We start from the raw sequence: 18,561 nt of genomic DNA on the forward strand, positions 1-18,561 counted from the left end.
TTTAAAACGCGGTGTATTTGGTCAAGAGTACTTTTTCTCTCCGTAATATTTTGGAAAAAATGTCATATGTATCTACTTATCTTCTTCGATGTCATGTTTAATCACATCAAATCATGAGGTGATAAAAACTTATCTATTCAGTTTTTTTTTTTCTTTCCACATACAGTATATTGAACATTTCAAATGTTTTATCATATGTCATTGCAATGACGTACTAGACGTAGGTTACGCGTTCCTTTTTATAATTATTGATTCCATGTAGTGATTGAACATAGATTGAAAGGCAAGAAAGAGAGGTCATGGGAATATATGTACGTCCTAGATTTGCAAACACAGCTTGTCATATTATTTTTTTCTCTATTTTCTTTCTAAACTAATACTAATGACATCACATCCTAGTAATAGAAGTAAGTGCAAGGTTGTGAGATGATATGGATTTTGGTCGTTTAAGAAAACGTAGCGATTTGTAAAATGAAACTAGGTGATACTATCAAAGATTGATGTTTCGAATTTGATCTTTTGATCCATATTTTTGTGAAAATTGACATACAAAACTACGTTATATATATAATTTTTTTTTGTAACAACGTTATATATATAAATAAAAAACACGTATTTCCGTTTCTTTTGTCAGCCTATATATATAGTAGATATATGATCGACAATGATAGTTCGATGGAATTTATATGTGAATGGAAAACATAAATACAGTAGTTTGGTGACCACTCTGTTTTATTTGTCTGGTTCGGTGACCACTAATTATCATAAATGCAGACCTTAAATAAAAGTCTAACCAATCATATAATTTTATTTTGATCAAACCAATCATATAATTTTGTCAATAGTTTAAAAAATGAGAACCGAAAGCTAAAGCAACTCGGCAACTCCAACTTGTAGTTCGGCTGGGGCCTTCTTGTATGCACTCACGTTAGTAAAAATGGGCCTCACTCTTCATAGTTTTGGGCCGCACTATTTATCGTTGTTCATTATGATTCGTCGTCACTTCAAAAATTTATTTATTCAGATAAAAGCTTAAGCTACAGTTCCAAGTTCTCTCACCTTCTCCGTTCCACAACTCTCAAATCAATTTCATCAACATAAACCCTAATTAAGATATAGTGTTCCTCTCATCACCTCTTTTTGAACAAAATATTTAAATCGAGAATGGATAATAACTTCGGGAACTATCATCATCAATGGCAGCATCAAGGACCAGCACAGCCAAACACATGCCCGGTTTGCACGGCGCCGCACTTCCCTTTCTGCCCACCGTCTTCCTTCCCGCACTTCCCTCCTCACTTCAATCCACCACGTCCTGGATTCGACTCGTTCGCCGGACCACCGGTTCGACCGCAGAATCACTATCCAATGCCGTGGCAAGCTCACCACGGGAATCAATGGAGACCACCGGTTGTCGATTGCGATAGGGAAGCTGATCGGAGCTACAAGAGAGCTCGGATCGATGCGATCGGAGGTGGTTCTGTTCCCGGGAGCGATGGTTATCAGAATCCTCAGATCTACTGGGAGAACGAGCGGAGGTTGAAGATGGTGAGGGATCATGGTTACGGTTTAACTGCCACCGCGCCGTCGTATCCGGGAAATCTAGATGTTGAGATGAATCATCAGTATAGGAATGGAGGTCAATTTAACGGTGTAGCTCCTCCGCCGCAGTACGGAGGAGGCTATTTCGGTGGTCCTAATGGTCAGCCTCCGCTTCCTGTTTCACCACCACCGCCTCTGCCTCCATCTCATCCTCATATGCCAAATTCTTCGGTAATTTTGCCTTCGTCATGCTGGTTATATTGTTACCTCGAAAAATGATACTGTGTACTGATGATGATATCTTGTTTTTTTTTTTTGGTAGCCATCTTTAGCACCAACTCGGTCTAAAGTGATTGATGTGTCCCATTTGCTGAAGCCTCCTCATCGTTCTACGCGTCCTGATCATTTTGTTATTATCCTTCGAGGGCTACCAGGTTGTTTCTCCGAGCCTTCTCTTTGCTTTTGGCGTCAAATTGTAAATGATTTGGAAGGTGTTTTTGTTACTTAGCCAAGTTTGTATATATTCAGGTAGTGGGAAGAGTTATTTAGCCAAGTTGTTGCGTGACATGGAGGTAGAAAATGGCGGCACTGCTCCACGAATCCATTCTATGGACGATTACTTCATGACTGAAGTTGAGAAGGTTCTTAAAAGAATTGATTTTTTTTTACCCCTTACCATCAAAAGATTCCTAAAATATTTGTGTTGCTTTGTTACTGTACAAGGTTGAGGAGAGTGATTCGACTTCTTCAAGCTCTGGTAGAAGCAAGAGACCTGTTGTGAAGAAGGTCATGGAATACTGCTATGAACCTGAGATGGAAGAGGTATCTTGAGATAAAATGATGCATGACTATAAAACCACGACGATACTTTTCTTTTTGTTAAGGTTTCTTGGCACACTTGAATTCTCAGGCCTATCGTTCAAGCATGCTGAAAGCTTTTAAGAGGACTCTTGAAGATGGGGCTTTCAGCTTTGTAATCGGTAATGATTTTTTTTCCCCGTAACAGCTTACTATAATGTATGACTATATACCAGTTTTGACTGCAAAAGGTAATTGGTATTTGTGATCTGATGAAGTTTTGTCTCTTTTAGTTTGACGATGTTGACATGATGGCTATTATTCTTTTTGAGAAAACATTTCATTTTACATGGTTTCTTTAGTTTCCTAGTTTAAAGAACTTAATATCATTCCTAGCTATCTTGTTTCTCAAGGTATAGGGACTAGGGAGTGGTATATATTTCAAAGTGTAAGGTCTTTATTTAGGGATACTCATTAGTTTAGCTGGGGACTGAGTGGTGCACTGTCCAAGCACTACTTTCATTTTGCTAACCGCGGATGCAGTTTGTTTTCTGGAATTGACCGTTTCTTGCTGGTATTTGTGGCTCATCTTAGTGGATGACCGTAATCTGCGGGTACCTGATTTTGCTCAGTTTTGGGCAACAGCAAAGGTATATCCTCACTTCTTTTTGTATTACCTTGTGGAGATTGGATGTTGTTTGCGGAATTTTATGGAAGACTCATAATGATTTGTGTAGTCAACTAGCTTCTTAAGTGCTTAGTTATCCTTGGTTTCTCAAGTGCCTAGATTAGTTTCATGGCTGATATTGTTCTTACATTATGTTTTTAGTAAGTTGACGTTTCTGACAATGTTTTGGTCATTTTAACCTTATAATTAGATTATGAGTAGCCTTGCAGTTTCCTAGATTTAAGATTACGAGTCTTCCAGCTTCTTCATTATGGTTGTTGAAAACAGTTTTCCGTTCTCTAAAACTACCATGTATATATATATATATCGGTTGCTGTATTACATTCTTTTTAGCTGAAATCAAGGAAATAAATACGGTCCTTTAAAGCCTACTGGCTTAGTGATTGTCATCAAAGAGGACGTTGACGTGGGGCAAACTATAAACAAGCCCTTTCTCCTTTATCATGGCTTATCCATATTTTAAAAGATGAGAGCGTTTAGTCTTGTTAGTATCTGTATACACTATGTATACTGGCATTTCACCTGCAAGTTGGAGTTGTTATTCATTTTCTGCTTGCTTCATGTTATTTGCCAAACATCACGCGATGAACTTTACGTGAGGTTGCAATATATCTGCATTCAGTGACCAAGACACCCTGGATTGTGTCAGTTTCTGTTTGTTTATAGATAGATATTATTACTGTTTGCTTGTGGCAGTACACTCTTCCACTTTTGTCATTTGCCGCTGTGCTCCATCGTTTTTTTTGCTTGGCTTTGATTACGCGAAAATGAAAAGTTGAATAAGATTTCCTTTGAAATGCGAGAGTTCACATCATCCTTTCTGAAATACAGTTTGATTAAATCTTCCTTTGCTTCGCTTTTGCACAGTGACCTGTTGCCTCATTTTTCATCTACCGGAAAATTAAATGATGTCCTGTTTATGTGTATGATTGGATCCTTGTTGTAAACGTTGAATTTTGGATTGTTACTTTCTTGTATTATTTAAAAAGAGTTCGACTAAAATATATTCCTAGTTCAGAATAGAAAATGAAAGCTTTTCGTAATCATACTTTAAAGTTTCCTTGACATTCTGTTTTTTTTTCTTGTGCAGAGATCTGGATATGAAGCTTACATATTGGAAGCAACATACAAGGACCCAACTGTGAGTTCTCGAAATACTATATAACAAATCTTAATAGAATCTCTCACATATTTTGCTGTGCTAAGCAGTTTCAAAAATCATTACAGGGATGTGCAGCTAGAAACGTGCACGGTATCACACTGGATCAAGTACAACAGATGGCAGAACAGTGGGAAGAAGCTCCATCGTTGTACATGAAACTGGATATCAAGGTTCTTATGCCAATCTTTTCTTTCTAACATTGACCTTTCGTTTTGATAAATGGGATGAAGATGCCAAAATAATGCTTTCATGTATTATTTTGTGTTGACCTGAAGAAAACTGAACATAAGATGACCTTCATGCAAACATAAGATGAGCTTCATGCAAGCATATTTTAGGACTCTAAACAATACTAGCTTATTTCTTTTCTGTAATACAATATCTCATGATATTCTTTTTCTATGATAGTCTCTTACGCGATGTGATGACCTAAAGGAGAGTGGAATCGAGGAGGTAATACGTCCTTTAAATTATTATATACCTCTCTGTCCTTAAGTTGACAAGTACATACAAATTCCCTTGTTTTGACCGTCATTATATGATCCCGCCTCCTAACTTCTCTTACATTTGCTCTAGGTGGACATGGACATGGAAGATGACTTTGCACTGCCAGAAAGAAAATCCGATAACAACACCCGGTCAGAAGGAAAGGGTAGGACCGAAGGTAAAATTTGAATTCTGCGTCTGCCTTCTTATTTTTCACCAATACATACCAAAAACACTTAGCTGAGTCTTTCTATTGATATTTTCTCAGACTCTTACATAAATGAGAGGAAATGGGAAGAAGAAACTAGCTCCCATACAGAAGTGAAAGAACTAAGTAGAAGTAAATGGTCAAATGTGGAGGAAGACAACGAAACAGAGAAGTCTCGAAGTACTAGACAAAACTCAAAATCTCTTTCCAGGTCAAGCCAAGAACGCTTGACGAAAGGTAAAACTGTTTGGTGGGGCGATAAGGTATAAACATACACACACATCTTTGCTTTGTACGTTGATCTTCTAGAAGATCCGTTAGCTTTAAAATCATGTTTATCTTTTGGAAAAAATCTCTGGCTCATACATTGCATTTGTTTATGCGGATAGGGAGGAGATGCAGGGTTTTCAATTGGTGCAAGGAATATGAACATGCCTTCTTTAGTTATAGGTCCCGGATCAGGCTATAACTTGGTAAGCAAACGATTAATATGACTGTGTTCTTACTCTTATTATTTTGTGTTTCCCATTTTAAAGTATTTTGTCATTTGTTAATGCAGAAATCAAATCCTCTATCGGAAGCAGAGAGCCGTGCACTAGCTGATGCAATTGGAAAAGCAAAGGTAAAAGGAATCTTTCAAGATCAGCTAAGAGCGGAGCGCGAGTCTTTCAAAGCTGTTTTTGACAAGAGACATGGTACATCTTACGATTCAAAGGACGAGTAAGTGTATGCATGATTAAAAACTAAAATGTATCCTTTGTTATGTACGTTCATATGAATTTTAATGTTTTTCTTATTATTTTTTGTCTAAAATATTGGTATTTATTTCGAGAAAGACATTAATAAATCTCTTTGAGGCTGATAATAATATTTTAGCGAAATGCATATCATATCTATAACCAAAATCACCAAGTTTACTCATTGGTCTTAAAATCGTAGCATTGTGAAAACTTTATGAGGTTGGAACTCTATGGCTGAGCATCATTATTCCCTCAAATCGAAAAATCTAAAGACAGAAAAACTTGTAAACATAAGAGAATCCGTAATTCTCGTTATTGAAGTAATGTCTACGGATGTGGTTTAATCATGTCTAAAATTAGCTGAACATCCATATGTAATAAAAAGGGTGATTCATAGTTAGACAAGAAATATGTAAGAATACGTTTTAGAAGCACTATCTAAGAGTAAACAAAATAAAACCCCAAGTTTCATTAAGAATAATATGGGAGAAACAGAAGAGAAAGAAGTGAAGAAGAATCATGGTGATAAAGAAGAGGAACACAACAAGGCTGAGAAAGCAGATAAGAAGGAGAAGAAGAAGGATAAAGATAAGAAGGATAAGAACGAGGAGGATAAAAACGGTGGAGGAGAAGAAGGAGAAGATCAAGAGAAGAAGAGCAAGAAGAAAGATAAGAAGACGAAGAAAGAGAAGAACCCTGAAGATAAGAAAGATCCAGAGAAGTTGAAGATGAAACTTCAGAAGATTGAAGAAAAGATTCAAGCTATGGTCTTAAAGAAAGATGAGATCGTTAAGCTTATTCATGATGCTGAACAAGCCAAAGGTAGTGCCGTAGCAGCAGCAGATGCACCACCACCAACTAATTAACTCAATTTCCAAACACAAATTGATATGTACTACAATATATAATTCTACATTTTGTTTTTTTCTTGGGGATCTTGATAAGAAGTGCTGATGAATGTTGTTTTCATCGTATTTTTGGTAGGATTTTCTCATTTCTGGTTTTCGTTTGTTTAATTTATATGTTTGTATATATTGTACAAAAACCATCTGTTTTAAATTATCAGCTTGGTGATTCTGATTTATGCCTCCATTGAACCACTATACAAAGTTTAGGCCTATGGTTTAATATAATGTACGACCAGACAAAGCATTCGGATGGATCAAACTCATAATAATTAAAATCTGATGAACTTCATCTCTAAGATGCTATCATTACTTATTTTATTGTTACAACGCAATCAATAGTAAAATAATGGGAAATTGGAGCCCATACACATAAGAAAAGGAAAAAAAAAACTTATACCCATAGTATAACTTTGGCTATGATATGTTATATATTATTGTGTAAAGTGCCAAAAATATCCTTTCCTGCGCGTGTAAACACCAACGAGTGTTTGATCTCTTTATTCTGAAAATGAAAATTTTGTTTCTACTTTACAATATCTTGCGTACGGCAAAAAAATGATTGTAAGAAGGTGTGTGGAAATCTGAATTTGGGAACAGAGAAGTTAAATCAAGTATAAATGGTTCGGCTGTCTGGCATAAGTAGGATATCGTTTTTTAACTTGGAAACTGGAATTTTTTTCACTTACGGACGTCGTCCATGTAAAACAGAAAATCTAGGTGAAAAGAACGATGGATTGAATTGGGGAAGAAGATGAACAGTATCATGCGGTATGTTCCATACTATTTTAAATTACAGTATAGTATGATACATTTTTTTTTCTCTTATTTTGCAATTTGTATCTCCTTCTTTGCCGCATGATTCTCCTTATTCACTACTTGATCAGTTACACTGTTTTGTTCTTCAACACCGTCGCCATTCATCATTTCTCTCTAAGAAAATTTTAAAGAATTTCATATATACAAAGTTTGTGGGTGTGTCGAGTATTCCATACCATAATATATATAGCATAGTCACGTAATGGATAAGGGTTTGGGTTTAGGGTTTAGGGTTTAGGATTAAGGTTTGGGTTTAGGGTATATGATTTGGGTTTAGGGTATATGGTTTGGGTTTAGGGGTCAGAATTTGGTTTTAGGGTTTATGGTTTACGGTTTGGGTTTAGGGTATATGGTTTGGGGTTAGGGTTTAGGGTTTGGGTTTAGGTTATATGGTTTGGGTTTAAGGTTTAGGGTTGGATTGAATTGGGGAAGAAGATGAACAATATCATGCGTCATATGTTCCATACTATTTTAAATTACGGTATAGTATGATACACTTCTTTTTCTCTTTTTTTCCAATTTGTATCTCCTTCTGTGCCTCCTGATTTTTCTTAGTCACTACTTGATCACTTACACTGTTTTGTTCTCCAATACCTTTGTCACTCATCATCTTTCTTTCTAAGAAAATTATAAAGAATTTCATATATACAAAGTTTGTGAGTGTGTGGAGTATTCCATACCATAATATGTATAGCATAGTCACGTAATGGATAAGGGTTTGCGTTTAGAGTTTAGGGTTTAAGATTAGGGTTTAGGTATATGGTTTGGGTATATGGTTTGAGTTTAGGGTTCGGGTTTAGGATATATAGTTTGAGTTTAGGGTTCAGAGTTTGGGTTTAGGTTTAGGGTATATATTTTGAGTTTAGAGTTTAGAATTTGGGTTTAGGGTTTATGGTTTAGGGTTTGGGTTTAGAGTTTTGGGTATATGGTTTGGGTTTAGGGTATATAGTTTGAGTTTAGGGTTCATAGTTTGGGTTTAAGGTTTATGGTTTAGGATTTGGGGTTTGGGTTTAGAGTTTTTGGTATATGGTTTGGGTTTATGGTTTAAGATATATAGTTTGGGTAAATGATATATTCTTACAAGTGAATGTTTAATTTTGTTGCAGCTTTGTCCATACTATTATGCATATAGTATAGTCGAATTTTGCTTGTGGATATCCGTTGTTTTGTTAAACTATAATGAATATTGTATAGTATGCTTTTTATTTGTTTTCTCTTCTTCACGTCCACGCGCTCTCTGAAGGATAGTAGTGGCATTTTTTGAAGAACCTGTCACATCAATGAGTCTATACTGTAGAATGGACATATTCTTTAGTTTAGTGCATCTTATGTATATCTCACAAATTCTCCCTAAAATAATTTGGTGCGTTGACACAAGTATTTGGACTCCCCATGCAAGACGGAAAAACTAATTATGAGGGATATTGGGTTGAAATATCAAATAATCATTATGGGTGAGGGACAAGATGGTAAATTTAATCCTTCCACCATGAAAGTACCCTCCTGCTATAATATGTATGATCAAATATCCAAAAAGGCTGAATTTTCTTCTTCTAGAAACTATATAATCGTTTGTTATTTAGTATAGCATAGCTACTTGGTAGCATCGTCTGCCAAGTTGCATACATATCACCATCTCTACGACTATTTAAGTCCCAAAATTATTTCATAACGCGTACCCAGCATGTGAATGCTTTTGCCTTTGATAGATGTATTATTTGATCCTATATATAACGCCCTACATAACCTATGTCAATGTCAATATCTTGTTGCCAATAAAAGGAAATGGCACTAGTGACGTGCATATGAGCCCATCTCTGATCTCAAAGTAGCCACATCATTTGGATACAGACGTCTGACGAATATATGATATGAATGATCAACAGCTTAACATCGAATCATTAAAAGATTGTTTAGCATGTACCAGTACCACACAATTCAAAGTCTTTTCGGTCTTTGACTTCTCTTTTCCTCTTTGATTTGTCTAGAAAATTTGACTTAATAAAAATATTAATTGACAGAAAAAGAAAGAAACTATATATATATTTAATAGTGTCTCTCTTCATTCCTTTAACTCCAAGCAAATAAGTTTTTTATTTTATTTAGCATCTAATGTAACCCCTTGAAGTCACAAGTGTTCGCAAGTTTGAAAATGATCAACATATAAGATTATTTGATTAATTACGATTTTTTGGCTGCACACTCCAAAAACGTAAAATATAGAAACCTAAAGCATGAGAGTTTCTCAACACAAGATCATAGGAATTTAACACACAGCAAAGCTTAGTAGAGAACATATAATGATCAGTCCATTATCTTATATTTCAGGACTGGTCTGCAAAGGAGCCTTGAAGGAGCCCATCTCTGATCTGAGTAGCCACATCGCGAACAGCTCCTGGTCCGTGGGGAATGAAGACAGCAGAGGATTTGGAACTGGCACCAATCTCCTTCATCGTGTCAAAGTACTGCGTAACGAGCACCATGTCCATCACATCTTTAGCAGTAGTCCCGGGAACATTCACAGAGAAACCAAGGACGCTGTCGCGTAGCCCGTCGACAATGGCTTGCCTCTGACGGGCGATACCTAGACCAGACAGGTACTTGGCCTCGGCTTCACCTTCAGCTCGCTTGATCTGGAGGATTTTCTCAGCCTCTGCCTTTTCGTTCGCAGCCAACCTCATCCTTGCAGCTACAAAGGAGCAGAAACTCAGAGGTTTACAAAGAAAGAAGTATTAAGTCAATTAAATGAAGTGATGGGAAGGTATTGGTTTACCAGCGTTGATTTCGTTCATGGCTCGTTTGACATGTTCGTCAGGCTCGATGTCAACGATGAGAGTTTGGACGATCTCAAAACCGTAAGCAGACATTGCCTACAAGTGAGGGAGAGTGATACAAAGTGAACATCCAATCCATAAGCACAGCCAAAAGAGAAAAACACAAAAAGAATGATTACCTTCTCGAGCTCCTCTTCAACAGCTTTGGCAATTTCATTCTTCTGCTCAAAGACATCATCCAGAATCAGCTTGGGGACACTTGCTCTGATAACTGTAAACAAAAAGTAAAAAACTGAGTTTCTTTATAACACATTTAGTCGCTAAATCAGGAGAGTTACCATCAAAGACGTAAGCTTGGATCTGGCTCCTAGTGTTACTAAGCTTGTAGAAGGCATCATTGGCATTATTAGCCAAGGCACGGTACTGAATCGATGCAACAACATTAACAAACACATTGTCCTGCAACAACAACACACACACATTTTGTTTACAAAAAAAAAAAAAAAAACAACACACACACACACACACCAAAGAAGAAACTAGAAAGTTAAGACCTTTTGTCTAAAAAAACAACATAAAATAAGAGATTTAAAAAAAAAAAGTAGAAACCTTGGTCTTAGTCTCGCAACGAACATCCAACTGCTGAAGCCTGAGAGAGAGGTAACCAGCAACTTGCTGACCAAGACACCAAGGGAGAAAATGGCAACCAGGCTCTAGAACATCTTCGAACTTCCCAAACGTTTCTTTGATCGCCACCGTTGACTGGTCCACTTGTACACAGCACAACAAGTTCCCCATCTTTCTTCACTCTAATCGAAACCAAACAAAAAAAACACAACTTTTTAATTGAAAGTTCATGAGCATAATAAGACAAAACAAAACTGTAACTTGATTATATATCCATAAGGCCATAACCTAAGATCGCTCTCGATTTTGGTTCTACTATCGATCTAATCTCACGAGCCCACAAAAATCAGAGCCCCCAGAGTAGAATTAAGCACAGAGATTACAGACGAACTTGGAAGAATCGCAAGAAAGTTAGAACCTTTGAAGACGAAAAAGCGAAAGAAGATCAAAGGAGAATTTTAGGGTTCACCGAAAGTTACCGTCTTTTGATTTTCTTCTGGGTTTGATTTTAGATGAGACGTTTTTTTTTGTTAAGCTCTGTGAATAAACAACAAAACAGCCTGTGATGATCGTTTATATATTTTCACTGGTCAGATGAGACTAAAACGCTTAGTATTTACAACTATTTCTAATTCTTACCCCCTATCTTTTCAATATTACACTTAGAGTCCGTTTAAGTTTAATTTGTAGAGAAAACACCCATTTGTAGCAAAAACACCTGGGCTCTTGACAAAATAATTGGCAATTTGTTCGTTGTAGTTCTTATCGAATCTTGACAAACTATAGATGCATTCATTGTAAAAAAGTGTTTTTGGATGAATAAATTTTAAATTTATTCAAAAAGAAAAAAAAAGGTTGATCTGTCAAAGAATCTTCCAAAGTTACATCATACCGATTGATATGATGAAAAGGTTCATCACAACCTGTCCATCCTTTACCTTAAGAGGCATAGCTTGGTTTGAACCAGTACGCACTGGGGGTGGTATTACTAGAGGACTTGCCATTTGCCAATGTAACATGTAATAAAACTCTTTTATTCGCACGCCTTTGTTGCTTACGTAATCGATTTAATTAATTCGATAAAGAATCATACAATATATAGAACTTTTATACGCACGCCTAGTTGCTTATACATGATCGATTTGAATCAATGAATCATACATTTCTTGTTACATATTTTACAATCACCTTCCAACAATCCATCTGGATCCTTTATCCCAAAATGATTGTCGTGACAGTTTATCAGACTACGTACAATAATCCCTCTCTAGTCTGGAGCTTTATCTTTCATCTTTGTCCAAAGCTGATTAGAGATCTACGTTCACAGGTTTACGTAGTAAGTACCTTAGTAGTTAGTACTGATAAACGTAGCAATTGTATACTGCCATTTTTTTCCAACCATGTGTATATGTGTAGTACATAAAAACTATATTAATCACATAGCAATGGATAGTATAAGATTTGTGCTAATTAAATTTATAATCTTGACCGTAAAAACTACTTTACCATCATAATAACTTATTCTCCAAGATATCATACCCTAGCCATAATGGATTTGCTAATTTAACAGACAACAAGGTTCCCTATACAATTAATTAGTTCATGCTAGCTTTGGTTGAACCGGTACGTATAACGCTTAGCCCAAAAGAGATAATGCAAGAAATTAATCCCACTAAGCACACACATGAGCCAGTAAAACCTCTCGAGATGGTACTCGTTCAGATTCCTCCCCAAAAGCCAAGGCTTGTGTTGGTTCAAACCCGTGACGAAATTAACAGCCGAGATAAGAACAGAGCTCAAGTAATATCCCATGGCAAGAGACGTCCAAGAGAGCGAGGTCGCAAGGGAACGCATCGTTGAAGGAGCTTCGGTGAAGAAAAACTCCATCATACCTGCTAAAGTGAAGAGATCCGCTGATCCAAGAAACAAATATTGCAAAGCTATCCAAAGAAACGTTATAGGAAGCGGCGAAGAATAAGAATAAGAGAAAGGTGCGTTGTTGCTTGAGCAGCAAGTAACCTCTTTAACAACAAGCTTGCGTTTCATTTCGACCAAGGCTGCGACGGCCATTGCTAATACAGAGAGGACGAGTCCTGTTCCAATGCGTTGGAGATGGGTTACGCCTGTTTCGGTTTTGGTTGTTTTTCTAGCGAGAGGGAGGAGGAGGTGGTTGTACGTTGGAGCTAAGATCATTGTGAAGACGACTGGGAATACAGGTAATGCCGCAGGTGGGACGGTTAACGACCCGAGCTTCGTGTTCATCGTCGAAGCTTGTTGGATGGAGAAAGTCGAGAGCTGAGCTAGACAGCAGTTTAGCATAATGGTAGACATGAAAATTGGTAAAGTCTTGATGACTATCTTCACGTCTTTGACTTGTTCCTCCGTGCAACGGAGCAGTCTAGGTAAGGATTCACGCTCTCTCACAGCTTCATCGAGGAATGATCCAAGAATCTCTTCATCTCTATCTGCGTTTCCCTTGCCTATATCGTCGTTGCATTCGTTTCTTGTATGACACGTAACATCGTTTCTTGAAGTTCTTTTCTTATACTTAGCGTATAAAGCAGCGGTTAAGACCTTGAATAGAGTCGTGATGGGACTTCCGCTGGGAACCTTGAGCCGATAAAAGCGAGAACCGGACAAGAAAACCGGAACTGAGATCAAGATCGCGGCCGTGGAGACACCGAACCCATAAGACCAGCCTTTGTTGTCTTCGAGCCAGACCACGACCGTGACGGCTATCAAGGCACCGCACGAGAGGCTAAAAATGAAGTAGTTGAAGAAGAAGGATCTTTGTCTCCTCCCAGTCGGTGTTGTTTCGTCAAACTGCTCCGCTCCGTGAGGTGGCAACGAGCCTTTTATACCTCCAACACCGAGAGCTACTAAGTATAGACCAACGAAGAGAACTACACGAGCCCATGGCTCCGTGGAGTGCTCGTGTGCTTGGATCGTTAGTACCAATAAGCCCTGTAGTATGTTCCACAAATTAGCATTAAAGATTTTATGAAAATATTTTAATTTCAAAAAGTATCTAAGATTATTAAATTATTTTTGTATAGCTAGTACATGTATATAACACACACACGTTAATTAATTATCGTACCAAACCATGTTTCGAGTTTTGAGTTTTGTATGAATGCACTAATGACACTTAAAGTAGTGGATTTTGTATAACCATACCATCCAAATAATGGGATTAGCTACTCAAAACTATCTACTATTTTTATCTACATTTAATAACTTGGTAACATTCTTTGCTGAAGTCTGTTTCTCATGCCTGGTGTTAGGTAGAGCGGTATGGGTTTTAAAGTTTGAATGTAATTATCTTAGTAGTTGATATTTATGAAAAAAAAATCTAACCAAGAATTCGATGGCGGCGCTGACTAGATAGATATGGAAAGTGGTGAAGAAAGCATCTGCTAAAAATCCTCCAAGAAGGGCCAAGAAAAACGCTGTTCCCATGAAAGCAGTTACTGCGTTAGCTGCTCCTGACGGCGAAAACCCCATCTTTGTTGATAGATACAAGACTAGATTGCTAGCGTTTGCCAAGAACGCAAGGTTCTCTAAAACTTCCACAACTAGAATATATATGGACATACATAATAAATATACAATCCCCATTAATACTCCTGATAAAATTATTCAACCATATGATTAGTGACCTGTAAGCAAGTGTATGAGTTTTAGAAACGAATCTCACCCAAGACGAAAGAGGCAGCAAGCATACCGCCATGGTAGCCACGCAACGCTGGTCTATTTCGCCAATCTACGTATCCATTCCACATGCTTAACCGGTTTGCTTCATCCTACATAATTAGCATAATCATTGCAAATCTAGCCTACACTATTTGAACTTTTAGTTTTGATTTGAAAGATGGGGAGAGAATTAGATCACTCACCATTTGTTGAATCTCTAGAGACATGATCATTAAGCAAACAGCTGTTTTGGAGAATGAAAGTGAGCATATGATTAATGGCAGTAGTGTGTGGACATTTATAGAGAGAGAGAGTGGAAGTTAAGGAGAAATTTTGGTGTGTGGTTATTACGAACAAGCGAAAACTCTAGAGACTAGACGTACTTGGTATTACTGTCTTTGATGTTGACTTTTTTGTGTGTTTCATCTGTTTCTTTCCTCATTAACAAGGCATCGTACATATCCTAAAAGTTAACTTAAGTGCTGTTCGTTTGGTCGACGCAGGTCCGGCGTCAGCGTCTGCGACAATGCTTTTCGTATAACGCTTGTTCGTTTCATCGACGCAGGGATCGGCGTCCAGCGTCCAGCGTCAGACGCAGCGTCCAGCGTCAGACGCCGAAAAAAAACAGCGTCAGCGTCAAAAAATCTGCGTTTTTTAGCTTATTTACAATTTTACCCTTAACCTAATTCATTATTTATAAAAAAAAACCTATTATTTGACGCAGCCGCTACTCTTCTCCTCCATTTGACGCTTCTCACAGACCTCTTCTCACAGACCTCTAGATCTCCATCTCTCTCTCTCCATCTCGTGCTCTCTCCCCATCTCGAGCTCTCTCTCCATCTCGTGCTCTCTCCATCACTCCATCTAGTGCTCTCTCCATCTCTCCATCTCTCTCCATCTCATGCTCTCTCTCTCTCTCTCCATCTCGAGCTCACTCTTCATCACTCCATCTGGAAACCAACGGGACTCACCTCTTCATTCTGTTCAGACCCCTCAGGCTCTCACTCTCTGCCAAGCTCTCGACGACCCTCTTAGCACTCTCTCAAGGTGTCATCACTCTCAAATATTAACTTGTTGATGATGTATTGAGTTTGGTCTTGTCTGAACTTGTTGATGATGTATTGAGTATTAACGTTTGTTCCTTTTCTGTTTTTTTTTGCAGGTGCTCTCTTCTCAAGCTCACACTCATCAGCTCTCTCTTTCTCTCCCCGTCAAACATCTCTCGAGGTCTGTTTTTATTTTGTAAGATTTTTAATAAGAGCTTGTATGTTTGATACAAGCGCTTGCTTGTTTGTAGATTTCAGTTCATATGTTTGATGAGTTGAATCTTGTTTGGTGTTCTGTGAATATATGTTCTCGGATTTTTAATAAGAGTTTGTCTTTTTGATACTTGTAATAATCTAGCAGTGTGTGGTCTCTTGGTTTCTGTAAGTCATTAATTTTTTTTGTTTTTTTTCAGCTGTGTCTGTGTCTCAAGATCACCCTGCCAAGCTCTCACTCTCAAGCTCACTCTCTCTTTAAAGTGTAAGTGATGCTGGTTCCTGTTTTTAAGCAATCGAATGATGAGTTGATGTTCTTAAGCCCAACTAGTACTACTTGTTACTTGTGTCTTATGTTGTGTTGCTTGTAGCTTCCTGTTTCTTGTAGCTTGTTGTTTTAATCTCTTGTGGTTATTCTTTATGTTGTCTTTGCAGGTTCTCTCGTATTAAGCTCACTCTCTCCAAGCTCAGATACTTGAAGCATTACATTACAAGCATTACAACTCAGACTCTCTCTCTCTCTCAAGCATTACCCAGCTCTCTCAAGACAAGACTAAGCGGGTTATTGCTTCAAGGTATCAAAGATCATTGGATACGGTACAAAGGAAGCTTGATGATGTCTTGTGTGCTCTTCTCAAGTTTGCAGCAGATACACTAAGACCACAAGAAGGCGAGTTTGAAAGAGTAAGTCCTGTTGTGAGGAATAATCGTCAGTATTGGCCTCATTTCAAAGATTGTGTCGGAGCACTTGATGGAACGCATGTCCCGGTTCGTCCTCCAAGTCAGAATGCAGAAGCCTATAATGGTAGAAAAGGAGTTACAATGAATGTTCTTGCTATATGTAACTTCGATATGAAGTTCATATATGCATATGTCGGAGTACCTGGTAGAGCACATGATTCAAAGGTCTTGACTCATTGTGCGAGGAATGAGGCTTCTTTCCCACATCCTCCTCCTGGAAAGTACTACCTAGTTGATTCCGGATACTCGACCAGGACAGGGTATCTTGGTCCGCATCGTAATATGCGATATCATATTCCTCAATTTCGTAGAGGAGGACCACCAGTTAGTGCACGAGAGCTGTTTAACAAAAGGCATTCAAGTCTGCGATCATACATTGAGAGGACATTTGGAGTATGGAAAGCAAAATGGAGGATTTTGGACCGTAAGCATCCAAAATATGGTCTGGTCAAGTGGATTAAGTTGGTGACAGCGACGATGGCGTTACACAACTTCATACGTGATTCACATCGGGATGATCAAGATTTTTTAGAATGGGAAAATGTTGATGTTGGAGTTGAAGAAGCTCATAGTGATGATGATGAAGAAGAAGAAGAAGAAGGAGGTGATGATGATGATGATGATGATGATGGTGGTGGACATATTGAATATGAACCGAGAGGTGATACAGCAATGGAGGCTTTGCGTGATAACATCACAAACGGATTTGGTAGAGGTCGTTTACCATATTAAATTATGTTTAAGTTAATGATTTTTTTTTAAGACTTGTTGTAATATTTGTTTTATCAACCAACTTAATTTAATGTTTCTTTTATCTATAAAACATATTTGCCTTATTTGTTTGAAGTGATAATTTCGAAAATTAAATTTTGTCATATTTACTTCAGTATAATTTTTTTAAAATGATTGATTATGATTATAAAGTAGTTTGATGTATTATTTTTATTTTTATTTAGCTTATGATTTATGACATCAAATATTTTTATATTTGACCAAAAATTTATTACCAATTAAACATAATATTCTTATGGATGAAAATATATTTAAACTACATTTTATTTATTTAAAATACAATTTTACAAATTTTTAAAAATAAAATATGAATAAATGAAAATAGTCGCAGCGTCAACCAAACGAACAACCCAAAACAGCGTCATGCGTCGGCGTCTTGCGGCTGCGTCAATTTCCTGCGTCTTCGAAACGAACAACAATCGGCGTCAGCGTCGGCGTCGGCGTCAGCGTCGGCGACAACCAAACGAACATCAGATAAACGAGTTTGACGCAGCCGCTGACGCTGACGCCGACGCCGACGCTGACGCTGAAACCGGCGGCAACCAAACGAACAGGGCTTTAGCCGATTTTTTAGCTCCTTTGGTTTACAAATTTCAGCAACGTAAACTGAATAAAAGACGCAACAATTTTACTCTCAATCAATTTGCTAGGTTAGGAGTACCTTACATAATGAAATAGATATGGATCTAACATAATGAAATGTATAAATAAATGTGAACTAAAGTACTCATTTTGGATTGTTTATAGATAAACTCATGTTACATCAAAAGATTATAGAATGAGAACTTATAGTGTTGCCAAGAAAATAATAAAGTTATGGCGAGTCTATGAGATTTAGATTCCTTGACAATTGATCTACCAAAAAAAAAAAACAGCCTACCAGGGTCCAACCAATTAACTAAGACTGTTAGAAGAATTTCAAATGCTTAACCAGTTGATATGTCCCACTAACCATGCATGGTTTAGCCTTTTGTTTTTCTTTCACAATAAGCAAAAATATCTTTTGGAATGTCATCGTAAACCAAATGAGAAGTCGAATTTGGTTTATTTTAGTTGGAAAATCCTGAATTTAAAACCGGTTGATAAATATATCGGTTTGATAGTGAAGGATCGTGCTGTATATAAGAGGCGGTGAGAAAGACCCGACCATTTCTCAAACCTTATTGGTTCATACGCCAAAATAGAAATTCGGCTTTGTTATTATAAATTCTGAAAGAACAATTGATATGAATATATCATATGCAAGTTGGCGACAACATTTAACTCTTGTGATAACGATATTCTTGTTTCATTCACGTTTTTAACCAAATAGTATTTTTCTCACTAG

General features: G+C 37.4%; 5 protein-coding genes across 10 annotated transcripts; 3 read left to right on the forward strand and 2 right to left on the reverse strand.

Annotated features, from left to right (window-relative positions):
- The first annotated feature begins 1,015 nt into the window (after positions 1-1,015).
- LOC108862869 (uncharacterized) lies at positions 1,016-5,752 on the forward strand. Of its 4 annotated transcripts, none has more exons than XM_057010778.1 (13): positions 1,016-1,773; positions 1,865-1,976; positions 2,071-2,183; positions 2,266-2,364; positions 2,453-2,522; positions 2,884-2,990; positions 4,119-4,169; positions 4,256-4,360; positions 4,599-4,643; positions 4,767-4,854; positions 4,945-5,147; positions 5,274-5,357; positions 5,444-5,752. In XM_057010778.1, exons 1-13 carry the CDS (start codon positions 1,165-1,167, stop codon positions 5,606-5,608), a joined length of 1,851 nt encoding a protein of 616 aa, XP_056866758.1. In that variant the 5' UTR covers positions 1,016-1,164; the 3' UTR covers positions 5,609-5,752. The 4 variants fall into 4 exon arrangements, with proteins under 4 accessions (XP_056866758.1, XP_018492632.1, XP_056866757.1 ...); XM_018637130.2 differs by having other exon boundaries at positions 2,935-2,990; positions 4,945-5,121; positions 5,444-5,683; XM_018637129.2 differs by having other exon boundaries at positions 1,017-1,773; positions 2,935-2,990.
- Positions 5,753-5,875: 123 nt separating this feature from the next.
- Positions 5,876-6,708, forward strand: LOC108862870 (protein PXR1). The gene has a single exon (XM_018637131.2). The coding sequence runs from the start codon at positions 6,107-6,109 to the stop codon at positions 6,488-6,490; it is 384 nt and encodes a 127-aa protein (XP_018492633.1). The 5' UTR covers positions 5,876-6,106; the 3' UTR covers positions 6,491-6,708.
- Positions 6,709-9,501: 2,793 nt separating this feature from the next.
- Positions 9,502-11,378, reverse strand: LOC108856521 (hypersensitive-induced response protein 1). 2 transcript variants are annotated; one of them, XM_018630346.2, is made up of 6 exons: positions 11,229-11,378; positions 10,732-10,931; positions 10,461-10,581; positions 10,302-10,393; positions 10,122-10,218; positions 9,502-10,037 (listed from the first exon to the last, which is right to left on the reverse strand). In XM_018630346.2, the coding sequence occupies exons 2-6, from the start codon at positions 10,918-10,920 to the stop codon at positions 9,673-9,675; spliced, it is 864 nt and encodes a 287-aa protein (XP_018485848.1). In that variant the 5' UTR covers positions 10,921-10,931; positions 11,229-11,378; the 3' UTR covers positions 9,502-9,672. The 2 variants fall into 2 exon arrangements, with proteins under 2 accessions (XP_018485848.1, XP_018485850.1); XM_018630348.2 differs by having other exon boundaries at positions 11,168-11,317.
- An 836-nt stretch (positions 11,379-12,214) lies between these two features.
- LOC108857750 (protein NRT1/ PTR FAMILY 4.7) lies at positions 12,215-14,779 on the reverse strand. Its single transcript, XM_018631761.2, has 4 exons — positions 14,646-14,779; positions 14,447-14,552; positions 14,107-14,324; positions 12,215-13,713 (listed from the first exon to the last, which is right to left on the reverse strand). Exons 1-4 carry the CDS (start codon positions 14,673-14,675, stop codon positions 12,355-12,357), a joined length of 1,713 nt encoding a protein of 570 aa, XP_018487263.1. The 5' UTR covers positions 14,676-14,779; the 3' UTR covers positions 12,215-12,354.
- A 182-nt stretch (positions 14,780-14,961) lies between these two features.
- LOC108860577 (uncharacterized) lies at positions 14,962-17,278 on the forward strand. Of its 2 annotated transcripts, XR_008946334.1 has the most exons (5): positions 14,964-15,489; positions 15,605-15,669; positions 15,902-15,966; positions 16,137-17,013; positions 17,047-17,278. XR_008946334.1 is itself a non-coding variant. In XM_057011033.1 (4 exons), exon 4 carries the CDS (start codon positions 16,524-16,526, stop codon positions 17,172-17,174), a length of 651 nt encoding a protein of 216 aa, XP_056867013.1. In that variant the 5' UTR covers positions 14,962-15,489; positions 15,605-15,669; positions 15,902-15,966; positions 16,137-16,523; the 3' UTR covers positions 17,175-17,278. The 2 variants fall into 2 exon arrangements, 1 of the variants encoding a protein (XP_056867013.1); XM_057011033.1 differs by having other exon boundaries at positions 14,962-15,489; positions 16,137-17,278.
- The last annotated feature ends 1,283 nt before the right edge of the window (positions 17,279-18,561 follow it).

This window comes from Raphanus sativus, chromosome 5 (genome assembly GCF_000801105.2).
Source record: "Raphanus sativus cultivar WK10039 chromosome 5, ASM80110v3, whole genome shotgun sequence".
Classification (NCBI taxonomy): Eukaryota; Viridiplantae; Streptophyta; class Magnoliopsida; order Brassicales; family Brassicaceae; genus Raphanus; species Raphanus sativus.